General features: G+C 51.6%; 1 protein-coding gene across 1 annotated transcript in view; it reads right to left on the bottom strand.

Annotated features, from left to right (window-relative positions):
- LOC144257828 (alpha-2-macroglobulin-like protein 1) overlaps nucleotides 1–11,767 on the bottom strand; it is a 51,513-nt gene extending 39,746 nt beyond the window's left edge. The window contains exons 1-7 of the mRNA XM_077805998.1: nucleotides 11,647–11,767; nucleotides 4,374–4,446; nucleotides 3,163–3,352; nucleotides 2,555–2,717; nucleotides 2,036–2,088; nucleotides 985–1,005; nucleotides 4–157 (exon numbers count right to left, since the gene is read on the bottom strand). Of these exons, the coding sequence (XP_077662124.1) occupies nucleotides 4–157; nucleotides 985–1,005; nucleotides 2,036–2,088; nucleotides 2,555–2,717; nucleotides 3,163–3,352; nucleotides 4,374–4,446; nucleotides 11,647–11,767 (775 nt within the window). The remainder of the gene's footprint in view (nucleotides 1–3; nucleotides 158–984; nucleotides 1,006–2,035; nucleotides 2,089–2,554; nucleotides 2,718–3,162; nucleotides 3,353–4,373; nucleotides 4,447–11,646) is intronic.
- Between the last annotated feature and the right edge of the window lie 1,833 nt (nucleotides 11,768–13,600).

The raw sequence follows: 13,600 nt of genomic DNA, 5'->3' as shown, positions 1-13,600 counted from the left end.
CACCGTATTCCTCCACGCTGAACGAGTGCCTCGTCCCCTGCGCCTGGATGGCATACGTCCCCAGGGCCGGCTCTGCAGACAGCGGGAGGGACAGATCCACGATGCCCTGCTGCGGAGTCACATTTCGCCACTGGGCGATGCGGTTCCCGCTGGGATCCTGGCACACGGACATGCCCTGCTCAGCAGCTGCCCCCACACACGGCTTGTCCCCGGCAGCCCCCGAGTGCCTCGTGCTGCCGACGGGGCTGGATCGATGGCTGGGGGCTCAAATCCTACTCCTTAGCCTGGAGCAGACACCTCCGGGCAGCCGCTGGGCAAGGGGGCCCTGCCAGCGCCCCTCAGCCCTGACCCGAGGGCACCACCTGTGGGTCTCAAGGAACGCCCCATCTCCAGCCTGGATGAAGCCCAGGGAACACGCCGTAGGGACCATTTCTATCTCTGTGCTAGGCCTCTGTGGGTATGTTCCCTGTCCCCCATCCCCCACACAGCCCCCACAAACCTCCACCCCTCCCCGCTGCCCCTGCAGCTCCCAGAGACCCTCACTCTTCCCCTGCCCTTCCCCCATTCAGTCTCCCACGGGACCTCCCCACTGAGTTCCCCACTGGCCTGATCAAGTCACCACCTGACCCAGAGTTCGGGGGCTGGGAACATTCGGGGTGAGCGGCTCAGGCAGGGATCCCAGCCAGGCCCAAACCCACCTGCCTCCTGGACAGGCAGCCCCAGAGGCTGCAATGGTGGGGTGGGGAGGACGTAATCCGATGGCACAAATGTCCCCTCCCTGCCCCCCATGTGGTCCAGCCCAGAAACACCCTGTGCTCTGGGACGCTTTGCACCCCCACAGCGGGGCAGAGGGGTCTAGAGCTGGATTGCTGGACACTGTGGTCACAGCCCAGACTCCTCTGGGATCCCCATGACTGAACACCCCTGGGTGCCCTCAGATGAGCCAGACAGGAAGAGAAGGAGGCTGGAGAGGCACAGACTGACCTGCAGAGTCACCAGGGGCAGCTGCAAAGCAAACAGACAGGAGATGGCTGGTTAGAGGGACAGAAAACACCCCCCCTGCCCAGGGCTCTGCCTGTGACCTCCCCAGGGCCGGGGTGTCTCTGAGGCCAGGGGGGATCATGCAGACAGCAGCGGGGGTGACAGAGAGAGCAGGGACCGGAAGGGGAGCCCACAGCCCTGCCCACACTGGGACCATGAGGCTGGCGCCTCGCACCTCCCCTCCCTGCAGTGGCGGATGCAGGGCAATGGGTGGCTGGTCTGTGCGTGGAGGAGCAGGGCGAGAGGCTGGGGTCTCTGCCAAGGGGCAGTCGAAGGGCCGGGGGTCTGTGTTGCAGCCAGTGGCCGGGCGAGATGGCTGGGAGGGGAGCTGTCAATCTGCATTTCCACACTGGGCCCGATTCTGCCACCTCACTAAGAGCGCCCAGCACGGTTAGGCTGAAAGGTGCTAATGACTGTCATCCCGGGGGTGGGGGGCTGGCATCCACAGCCAATCACAGACTTCACTAAAGCCAGGGGGTGGCCAGTGCCCTCATTCAGGCTCCATGCCATGTGCAATCACCCCTCTCTGCGTAGTAAAGAGACTGCAAACAACAGAGGCGACTGCCCAAGGCACTAGGCCCCAAGGGGCGGGTCCACACTGCTGTTTTCAGCCGGCCAGCACAAGCCCTGCTATTGCAAGTCTGTTAACCTGCCCTGGGAGACTCGCCCCCAGCACCAGTGAAGACCGGGGTGGCGGCTGAGGCGTTCCCAGGATACCGGAGATCCCGGTGTTTCCAGGAATGGCGAGGGCCCTCCCCGCTGGCGTGACCTCCCACACTCGGTGTGTGTGAGTTCAGGCCAGCAGGGGCGGAGCAGTGCGCTCTTCCAAAGGGCGCCCGCCATCCAATACCAGACACAAGCATGTACATGTACTGGAAGAGGACTGTCTGATTTCAAACTGGATGAATGGCCTGCCTGGTGTAAACATACCTAAGATGTTCAGTGCACCAGGGCCCTGTTACCCTGCCCACCGGCCCCTGCCCCCCGCTCTCACCTTCCTGGGACTGGGAATGAAGTCTTTGTCCAAACTGACGATTCGAAACTTCACTGGAAAGGAGCAGAGGCAGAGGTGGGATCAGCCCCGGCTTGGTTTGTCTGAGTGAATTCCCAGCTGGGGAAGGTGCCAGCCGGACGCCCGGGCACTGACGGCCTCTGTGAACCCGCAGAATGGGCACAGCCCGGGCAGTGCAGCGCCAGCTTCCCCACGCTGCCCTCTGCCAATGACCACGGCCCTGTCCTACGCGGCTGGAGGCTGCCGGGGGGGCCGATCGGTGCCCCTGCCGCGTCTGTGCCATCACCAAGGACGGGCTGAGACCCCCACTTGGTTCCATACAGGCCCCCAAACAGGCCTCAGGCTTTGGGCCTCTCGCCCCCTGGGACCGGGTGCAGACAGGCCTAGAAGTGAGAGACCCGTGTCCCTCGCGAGGCCCCCAGCCCAACCCCAGGGCCCAGGAGTCCGTCCCAAGGGGCTGGGGCCCCAGGACTCTCCCTCCAGCAGCTCCTGCCCTCTCACCCGTCTGTCCCGGCTTGTAGACGGCCTTGTCCGTCTGCACCAAGGCCCCGGGCTCCAGTGCCTGCAGCAGGACTTTCTTCCGCTCAGAGAAGTGCAGGGCGTCTCCCCGGATCGAGACGTGCAGCTCTGCCGCTTCCTGCTGCCCCCCGGATGGGGCTGGTACCTGCACACGGGGAACCCCAGCAAGGCCACAGCGGCTGGTAACGGGCCGGTCGTGGTGCAGACCTGCTATCGCGTGGGCAGGGGGGCAGTGGTGTTTGGGAGTCCCTGTTCCAGCCCCCCAAAACACAGGAACTCCCTCCCCAGCCTGGGGCCCTGAACGGGAGGGAGCATGAACCTGGGGCGCTCGATGGAGTTGGAAGCCAGGGCGCGCTCTGTACCCCCACCCCATCCCCGCTCCCTCCTGCCTGTCGCTGCTGAGGGATGGTCTCGAGTTCTGCAGCTACAGCTGCCCCGTGAGTGACCGGCTCCGTGCCCAGGGCCAGTCCCCTTAGCCCTGCTGTGCCCGGGCCCTGAGGCTGGGCGGGGGCTGCAGACCCGGGGCTGACGGGCTCCGTGCCCATGGCCAGTGCCCGGGGCCGTGCCCATGGCTGCGGGCGGGGGCTCACCTGGAAGCGCACGTTCTCGTGCAGACGGGGCTCCTGGACCTCTCTCTCCAGCAGGGGGATAGCGCTGGGCCCATCCCCCCTCTCCAGCCGGACGCTCACCCGGACGGTCTCGTTGAGGTCGCTGAGATGAACTGACACCGTCCCCGTGTGCGGGTGGTAGAGCACGGCTGGGCTCACCACCACATAGCGCCTGGGGAGGGGAAAGCACCATGGGCAGTGCGGGAGGGGACAGCCCAGAGCCTCCCCCAGGGCCGGGGGTGACTCCCGATTCCTGAGTGTCCCTGCTGCTGGGGACAGGCCTGGGTCGACGGGGCTGGAGGCTGGTTCGTTTCTCTAACCACAGGGCAGGGGCAGGGCAAGGCTCCCCGCTGCATCCCCTGCCCCAGCCTGCCTCCCGCGGAGCTGGAGGGGCCTCAGGGGCACAGAGAGGGGCTCAGTTCCCGTCCATCCCCGTCCTCTCGGCTGCTCGGTCTCCCCAGAAGGGGGCGGCTAGTGGTGCTGAGAGTGAGCAGAGAGTGCACGGCCGGGGCTGGCGCGGAGTAAGGGGAAGTGCGGGGGGGGTGGGGGACTGATTAGTCTGGGGCTGGACTGAGCACCTGAGCCCTTTGCAGCCAGTAACCGGCTTAGACACAACACCACTCTGCACCCCGGGGCCTCCGCCCGCTCTCACAGGAACCCTTCGGCGTTTGCACCTTCGGGGCACTCCCAGGTTCTGGCTGAGACGTTCGTTTAACACACTGCGTTCGTCGGTAATTAGTTTTCTATTTCACTGAGACCTAGAGACCCATCCCAGCCTGGCCCCCCTGCACCAGGGCTGGACAGACCCACAGACAGAGACAGGCTGTGGCCTGAGGAAGTGACAGGCTGACGGAGCAGGTGGCCACAGAGGATTATCACCTCATGGTACAGAGCCTAGCTGAGGCTCAGAGGGTTGGGGTCTGGCTGGGGGCGCACAGGGCGTCTGTAGCAGAGCCGGGCACTGAACCCAGCTCTCCCGCGCCCCAAGACTCTGTCTTAACCAGAGCCAACCTCCCCCGGCGCTGGGAGGCGCAGGACCAGGGGTCCCAGGAGGGACCCAGCATCGGGGTCTGAACTCCCAGGGAAGAACGAAACTGTCCCATCAGTTTCAGATCGAGCAGCCCTCTCATCAGTGCCCTTGGCTGCTTCCAATCTCCCCCACACCACCCACCACGCAGACAGACAGGGCTTACGGCTCTGCAGACGTCCCAGCTGTGAGGTGCAGAAGGAGCAGCAGCCAGGCCAGGGTTACTGGGGCCCCCATTCCTGGGGTGCAGGCAGACAGGCAGGCGCAAGGGGACACACACGTCACCTGCCTCTGGGTCCTTCTTCCTCCCTCTCTCCCCGGCTCTGTGCTGGAGACCAGCCTCCTCTGCTCTGATATAGACTCTGGAGCCAGAATTTCACTTTGATCCAGGGTAAACAAGGGTCGTGTCAGGTCTCGGGCTGGGGGACGCAGCCAGGACACTATTTACTCACCACCGCCAGCTGCTGGATTTAAGGCTCTGACAGGTTGTTGCAACTTGAGTTAGAGGATCATAGAATCATAGGATATCAGGGTTGGAAGCGACCTCAGGAGATCATCTAGTCCAACCCCCTGCTCAAAGCAGGACCAATCCCCAATTTTTTTTTTTTGCCCCAGATCCCTAAATGGCCCCCTCAAGGATTGAACTCACAACCCTGGGTTTAGTAGGCCCATGCTCAAACCACTGAGCTATCCCTCCCCCCAAGGTTCAGGTGGGCCAGGAGGCCCCTTGCATTGGTTACAGGGCAGGGGATAGTACCCCTCTGGGGGTTGATGGTGGTGCAGTAGCCAGGATGCTGGGAAAGCCCTGGCAGGAGCAGGTGGGAGGAGCGACTCCACTACTGCAAAGCAAATGAGAGGAACATTGGGGTTGCTGAGCATGTCTCATGATAACCGCATTCACGATCGCTTCTATTGTTCCCAAACTGGGACTGTTGGGGATGAACTTTCCATGCTCAGTCTCTGCCTTGGGCTGAATGTTTTTGTAAACTTTCAGCAAAAACGAGTTGAGGCATTTCTGAGAACACAGTCAGCATTAACGCAGGTAGCTTTTTCCAGGGCGATCCGTTTTCCTGACCATTTCTTTGAGGAGTTCTAGCGTCTCCATGCTTTGGAGCCTGAGACTGAAATTTGGCAGGGGGATTGTGCTAGGGGAAGAGAAGTTTTTTTCTGTTGCCATGAAAATCCACGTCAATGTGGCTAGTTTATAAAGTACAGAACATTGCCATGTGCACCTGGTCAATAGAGTGTCTCAGACTTGTTTCCGAGTCACTGACAACTTGGAAGAAAATGATCTTGAATGGTTATGGATCACTGTCCTAACCGATACAGCACAAGATGGGGGGTTAGCTGGTGTCTGGGGCAGATCACCAAATCACAGTAAGGAACAGGATGAGCAGCTCCTTATGCAGCTATTTATAGAGTGTAGGAAAAAAGGCTTTGTGATTCTGGGGGATTTCAATGTGAGTGACATGCTGGAGGTCTGATGCTACTAGTACTAAAACATCCCTGGAATTTCTCATAGATAACATTTTCCTCACCCAAAAGTGTTGCATCCACCATGGGAGTGTTCTTTATGAGCCCTCACCTTGAGAGGTAAGAAGAACTGATCACAGAACTAAAAATGAACGGTAGCCTAGGTACAGGTGATCATTACTCAATCACATTAATAATGTGCCAAGAGAATAACGTCCAGACCGGTAATATTTCTACTTGGTGCTTTGAAAGGGCCTGTTTCACAAAACTGAAAACAATTATGAGCCGAGCCAGCTGGGAGGAAGAATTAAATCAGAAAAATATGAATGATAATTGGAAATTGTTTAAGAACACTTTACTAGATGCCCCAAAAGCCACAATCAAGGAAAGCAGCAATACTGGTTAAAAAACTGACCTGACTTAGAGAGCACATAAAGGCAACCATAACGTATAAAAAATGATGTATAACAAATGGAAGAAAGGAGATGTTGACAGTAATGAATATAAATCAGAAGCTAGGAATTGTAGAAAATTGATAAGGGAAACAAAGGGATACAAGAAAAAATCTATGACAAGTCAAGCTAAGCACAATAAGAAGGAATTTTTAAAGTAGATTAGGAAATATATGAATCCTAACAATGATATTGATCCATTATTAGATGAAGTAGTAGAATTATCAATAATAATGCAGAAAATGATGAAGCGTTCAATAAATATTTCTGTTCTGCATTTGGGAAAAAACAAATGATGTCATCATACCATAGGAACATGATAACACTCTTTCTATTCTACTTGTATCTGGGGAGAATGTTAAACAACAGTTAGCAAAGTTAGACATTTTTGAAGCATCAGGTCCACATATCTTGCATCCAAGAGCTTTAAAAGAGCTGGCTGAAGAACTCGCTGGACCATTAATGGTGGTTTTCAGTAAGTTGAACACTGGGGAAGTTCCAGAAGACTGAAAGAAAGCTATTGTTATGCCAAAACTTTAAAAGTGGTAAATGGAATGACCTGGGTAATTATAGGCCTGTCCGTCTGACATTGATCCCTAGCACTATAATGGAGTGGCTGATAAGGGACTTGATTAATAAAGAATTTAAAGAGTGTGATATGATCAATGCCAATTAGCATGGGCTTGTCAAACTAATTTGATATCTTTTTTTTATGAGATTACAAGTTTGGCTGATAAAGGTAATAGTGTCAATGTAATATACTGAGATTTCTGTAAAACATTTGACTTGACGCCACACGTCAAGGCATTTTGATTAAAAACTAGACTGATAAAAAATTAACACAGCACACATTAAATGGATTAAAAAGTGGCTAACTGATAGGTCTCAAAATGTAACTGTAAGTGGGGAGAAAGAATGAGGAGTACTTATGGCACCTTAGAAACTAACAAATTTATTTGGGCATAAGCTTTCATGGGCTAAAACCCACTTCATCAGATGCATGCAGGGGAGGGATAGCTCAGTGGTTTGAGAATTGGCCTGCTAAACCCAGAGTTCAATCCTTGAGGGGGCCATTCAGGGATCTGGGGCAAAAAGGGGGGGGGGGAATTTGGATGATTAGTTGGGGATTGGTCCTGCTTTGACTAGATGACCTCCTGAGGTCCCTTCCAACCCTGATATTCTATGAAAATACAGTAGGAAGATATATATATATATATACAGAGAACATGAAAAAATAGGTGTTGCCATACCAACTCTAATGAGACTAATCAATTAAGGTGGGCTATTATCAGCAGGAGAAAAAAAAACTTGTAGTGATAATCAGGATGGCCCATTTCAAACAGTTGACAAGAAGGTGTGAGTAACAGTAGGGGAAAAGTGGCAAAGAGTCCTGTGGCACCTTATAGACTAATGGATGTATTGAAGCATAAGCTTTCGTTGGTAAATACCCACTTTGTCAGATGCAGGGGAAGTAGGGGGAAAAAGTTTTGACTTTGTGTAATGACTCATCCACTCCCAGTCTTTATTCAAGCCTAATTTCACAGAATATCAGGGTCAGATGGGACCTTTTTGGAGGTCATCTAGTCCAACCCCCTGCTCAAAGCAGGGCCAATCCCCAATTTTTGCCCCAGATCCCTAAATGGCCCCCTCAAGGATTGAACTCACAACCCTGGGTTTAGCAGGCCAATGCTCAAACCACTGACCTATCCCTCCCTCTGTTTAATGGCGCCCAGTTTGCAAATTAATTCCAGTTCTGCAGTTTCTCATTGGAGTCTGTTTTTGAAGTTCTTTTGTTGAAGAATTGTGACTTTTAGGTCTGTAATTGAGAGTCCAGGGAGGTTTAAGTGTTCTCTGACTGGTTTTTGAATATTATAATTCTTGAGGTCTGATTTGTGTCCATTTATTCTTTTGCATAGAGACTATCTGGTTTGGCCAATGTACATGGCAGAGGGGCATTGTTGGCACACGATGGTAAATATCACATTGGTAGATGTGCAGGTGAACGAGGCCTTGATGGTGTGGCTGATGTGATTAGGTCCTATGATGGTGTCCCTTTAATAAATATGTGGACAGAGTTGGCAACGGGCTTTGTTGCAAGGATAGGTTCCTGGGTTAGTGTTTTTGTTGTGTGGTTGCTGGTGAGTATTTGCTTCAGGTTGGGGGGCTGTCTGTAAGCAAGGACTGGCCTGTCTCCCAAGATCTGTGAGAGTGATGGGTCGTCCTTCAGGATAGGTTGTAGATCCTTGATGATGCGCTGGAGAGGTTTTAGTTGTGGGCTGAAGGTGACGGCTAGTGGTGTTCTGTTACTTTCTTTGTTGGGCCTGTCCCGTACCTGACTTCTGAGTACTATTCTGGCTCTGTCAATCTGTTTCTTCACTTCAGCAGGTGGGTATTGTAGTTTTAAGAACACTTGATAGAGATCCTGTAGGTGTTTGTCTCTGTCTGAGGGATTGGAGGAAATGTGGTTGTATCATAGAGCTTGGCTGTAGACAATGGATCGTGTGATGTGGTCTGGATGAAAGCTGGAGGCATATAGGTAAGTATAGCGGTCAGTAGGTTTCCGGTATAGGGTGGTGTTTATGTGACCATCACTTATTAGCACTATAGTGTCCAAGAAGTGGATCTCTTGTGTGGACTGGTCCAGGCTGAGGTTGATGGTGGGATGGAAATTGTTGAAATCTTGGTGAAATTCCTCAAGGGCTTCTTTTCCATGGGTCCAGATGATGAAGATGTCATCAATATAGCGCAAGTAGAGTAGGGACATTAGGGAACGAGAGCTGAGGAAGCATTGTTCTAAGTCAGCCATAAAAATGTTGGCACCACAACTATTTCACATTTTGGGACAATGTATACCTTCAAGTCAGCAGCACTGCTATGGGTACCTGCATGACCCCACAGTATGCCAACACTTGGGAATTATGGAATTACGGAATTTCACCATGATATCCTCAAGAGCTCAATTTATTTGCTTAACACAGAGATGGCTAAGGGGTGATTTGATTACAGTCTATAAGTACCTACACGGGGAACAAATATTCTAAAGCATACTCTTTAGTTAACAGAGAAAGGTCTAACATGATTCAATGGCTAGAAGTTGAAGCTAGACAAATTCAGGCAGTGGATAAGGCATACACTTTTAAATGTGAGGGTAATTAACCATTGGAACAATTTCCCAGGCATCGAGGTGGATCCTCGCTAACTGGCGATTTTTAAATCTAGGTTGCATGTTTCTCTAAAACATGCTCTAGGAATTATTTTGGGGGAGTTCTCTGGCCTGGCCTGGGTTACACAGGGAGTTAGACTGGATGATCACAATGGTCCCTTCTGGCCTTGGGATCTATCACTCTGTGAATCTTTGCTGCTCAAGTCTCCCTACATTCCATCTGCGCTGCTCCTGCTCCAGCCCTGAACTGAACGTGTTCTACAGACCCACTGCCCTGCATCAGCACTGAGCCTGTTCCTCGCCCCACAGACCAATGTGCACTCACCCTGCTCTTCTACCACACGGAGCCAGCCCCAGAGGCCCTCTGGATGGGACAGGACACACACAAAATGGATCCTCTTAGTTATTCCCATCAAAATATGCCGTGGCCTTGGGGAAGGTGCCCTATGTTGCAAGGCAGGAAACCATAAGCTTCTGTCTTCTACTGACTGATGTTAACAATTCTTTGCACTCTACAGCTGTTATTAATGAGCCAGCCCTTGTACATTACCTTAGATGAGAGGCAAGTGTCCATCCCACCAGTTTAACCAGAGTATCTCAGAGATTTTACAAGGTCACCTTTGGAAATGATCTCAGGTCTCTGATATGGCAAACCCCAATCTTAGCTACATGGCCTCCCATAAAGAATCTACCAAATCCAGGTGCTTGGCGAAGCCGTCTGTGCAGTGCTTAATTTGTAATGAAAGAGATGCTGGGGCTCAAGCAACATTTTTACTTTCAAAACTGATGCAGCAAGTCCAGAGGTGCCGGGGCTATGAACTGCCAAGCCCAGAAGTGCCGGGGCTATGAACTACCAAGCCCAGAGATACCGGGGGCTCTGAACGGCCAAGCCCCGAGGTGCCGGGGGCTCTGAACGGCCAAGCCCCGAGGTGCCGGGGGCTCTGAACGGCCAAGCCCCGAGGTGCCGGGGGCTCTGAACGGCCAAGCCCCGAGGTGCCGGGGATCAGCCTGGCAAGCCCTGGCACAAATTAAGCCCTGCATCTGTTAAATGTGTGACTGCTAGTCTATATGGCTCATTACATAACAAAGTTGCTCCATTAGATGAACGGGTAAAGGTTTCTGCAGCAATGCTGAAGGTCCAGGGATTGAATCCTGTTAAAGGGGTTGTTTGAGTGCATATACTAATATTTCTGTTTTCTTTTTTCCTTTATAACCCTGTCCACCACCCACCAAACCCCAGGAAATCACATAGGAAAAAATACATGAAAAGAACATTAAGGTTGCAAAGCCTAGTAGTCAGTAGTTAGGAAATGCCAGAACTAAGATTGTCCTTGTGCTGCTCATTCAGCCCTTTCACATATACATTATCACATGCTACTTGTTCCTTCATTCTGGCATTTCCTAACTTTCAGGTGCTCGACTTTGCAACTGTAATAATGTTTTTCACCTAGGTTTTAAGTGTGTAATTATTATATGGGGTGCAGAAATCTACCTGCTGGCTGAGTCTCACCCACCCACATTTATATGCACACACACACATTCATAGGCGCACACACAAAACTCCCCCAGTAGAGCCCCAGCCCCATGCTGGGGTGGGCAAATTCAGTTTCCATGTTTGCTCTGTTTTGGGCTTCAGCACATACACATGGCTCCCCTTGCAGCCCCAGCCCTGCTGCATAGAGACCCCTCTGTAACAATGTGGGCTTTGGTGGGACACAAATGAGAGTATCAATTCAGGACAAATTGCTTAGAGCAGGGCAGTTACAGCCCAAGGCTGGTGGTTCTCCACCTCTAAGGCTCACCAGACCAGCCAAACAGAGAGGACTTTGGTCTCACCCCACTGGCTAACCAGAAGTCATACTGTTAATTTTGGTTTTAAACCCCGTTTACTTCTGCCAAATTATTGAAATATATGTATAAAGTTAAGATAAGTTCTGTAACTCAAAAGGGCATTTTGTTTTGGTAAAAGGATAAGGTAACCTCCACCTTGTGTCAGGTTCTTGTTCCTTGGTACCAAGAAAAGGCAGGAAATCACAGAGGTGGGAAACTAGGTTTGCTCGGCAACAGCTCCCTATAAAAGTGTGTGAGGGGAGGAGCTAGGGGCTCTTGGTCTCGGGAGCTTTCGCGTTGTCAGAGGTTCAAGTGTCCAGTTCTCTCTTGTGGTGTGATACCATCTTGGCACTAGCTATTGGCCTGCAATAGCTGCTTACTAATTAGTTTGGGTTTGTTTATTCTTTTATTTGGGGAAAGCAGACTTGCATACACGGACTTAGTCCGATTAGTTAGATCAGTCTCACACACCCAGACGACACAAAGCGGGTTAGGGCGGGAGTTAAGATAGGGATACATACCTGTCCATTCCATCTGCCATTCGCGGTCGGTGTCCGTCAGTCCATCGCTGGCTTCGGTCATCTGGATCCTGCAATCTTCATCGTGGACGTATGGAAAGGTAGAAGAACATCTTAGTACCATTGAGGGTATGTGTGAGTGCAAGTGTCAAACCAAATCTCCAGTATTGTTAATCCATTCCCCTTTCCTCTTCCCTTAGTTAAATAAAGTGTTGCTGTTTACTTTTACATTTGGTGTGTGTGTTGGTTTATGGGAATCCAGCTCTGATAGATGGGCTTAACAGGGGGACTCAGCCCGAGGTAAACTGTAAGGCTCCCTGAGATCCTCTGATCAGATTGGCCTCCAGCAATAAAAATCCTTACAATACAAGCCATTCCCTTAGACACTCCAGTTTCCCAGTATCACCACCAGTGCCACTCGTTATGGGGACGAATGGTTATGAAAACCAACACCCCAGTAAAAGAACAAAGGTTCTCTCGATCCCAAAGGACCAAGCCCCAGACCCAGGTCAATATACAAGTCAGATCTTACCCACAAATCACGCTGTTGCCAATCCTTTAGAATCTAAAATCTAAAGGTTTATCCATAAAAGGAAAAAGATACAGATGAGAGCTAAAATTGGTTAAATGGAATCAATGACATACAAGAATGGCAAAGTTCTTGGTTCAGGCTTGTAGTAGTGATGGAATAAATTGCAGGTTCAAATCAAGTCTCTGGAGAACATCCCCAGCTGGGAGGGGTCATTCATTCCTTTGTTCAGATCTTCAGTTTGTAGCAAGGTTCCTCCAGAAGTAAGCAGCAGGATTGAAGACAAGATGGAGGAGATGCAGCTGCCTTTTATAGTCTCTTGCCATGTGGCCTCTGCTTTCTTTGTTCCAAAGACAAGCTGTCCAGCACATGGCATGGGAAAACCTTAGAGTTCTGTCCATAGGCAGGTCTCCGCATGCCTTGCTGAGTCACAAGGTGTATCTGCCGTCTCTCAATGGGTCAGTTGTATAGCTGATGGTCCTTAATGGGCCATCAAGCAGCCTAGGCAGTGCTGATGCCACATTGTCTGGCGTGTCACCCAGAAGCACAGCACAAGTTTGAAATACAGACAGCATAGAGCCAATACTTATAACTTTAAATACAAAAATGATACACGCATACAGATAGCGTAATCATAACCAGCAAGCCATAACTTCCTCATAGATACCTTACTTGACCTTCTTTGTACAAGATTTGGTACCAGATCTTGGTTGCAACAATGATCTATACGGTCCCAGTTCATGTCAATAATGTCACACCCTCTCCCTGGAGTGATGGGCAAAGAGGTTGGGTAACTGAAACACCCACTTCCCCATCTCACCTTCACCCATGTGGGGGTGCATTGTTTCTTTCACTCCCCCATCCAATGCAGGGGTCAGATGGGGGCTGGAGGGTCCACTGGGACTGAATGAGTCCTGCAGAGCAACCCAGAGATGCGAACCCTGACTGTCCAAAGGAAGGGTTAGGTTTGAGGAGAGGGTGTGGGGAGAGGGTTGGTCAGTGTGACGATTTGGGGAACCTATGTTTCTGGTTGGTATTATGGAGTTATTATGAAGTTGTTGCCATGAAAATTGCTGTGTCATAAATGCGCTTCTGTCTCTGTGTATCCACCATTGCTGACGAGGCTTTAAGCATGTCCCTCCCAGATCAGGGACAATTGTAGGTCCTCAGAACTCAACAACCACCTATTCAGGGTGAAGCACCTTGTGCCCATGGGTTTGCTGGAGTCTAGGATGGGGAGGGATAGCTCAGTGGTTTGAGCATTGGCCTGCTAAACCCAGGGTTGTGAGCTCAATCCTTGAGGGGGCCATTTAGGGATCTGGGGCAAAAATTGGGAATTGGTCCTGCTTTGAGCAGGGGGTTGGCCTAGATGACCTCCTGAGGTCCCTTCCAACCCTGATATTCTAGGAGAAGCTACTTTCTCCCCTT

This window comes from Eretmochelys imbricata, chromosome 27 (genome assembly GCF_965152235.1).
Source record: "Eretmochelys imbricata isolate rEreImb1 chromosome 27, rEreImb1.hap1, whole genome shotgun sequence".
NCBI lineage: Eukaryota > Metazoa > Chordata > Testudines > Cheloniidae > Eretmochelys > Eretmochelys imbricata.
The sequence above is the reverse complement of the archived record's forward strand: the minus strand, read 5'-3'. Positions and strand labels throughout refer to the sequence as shown.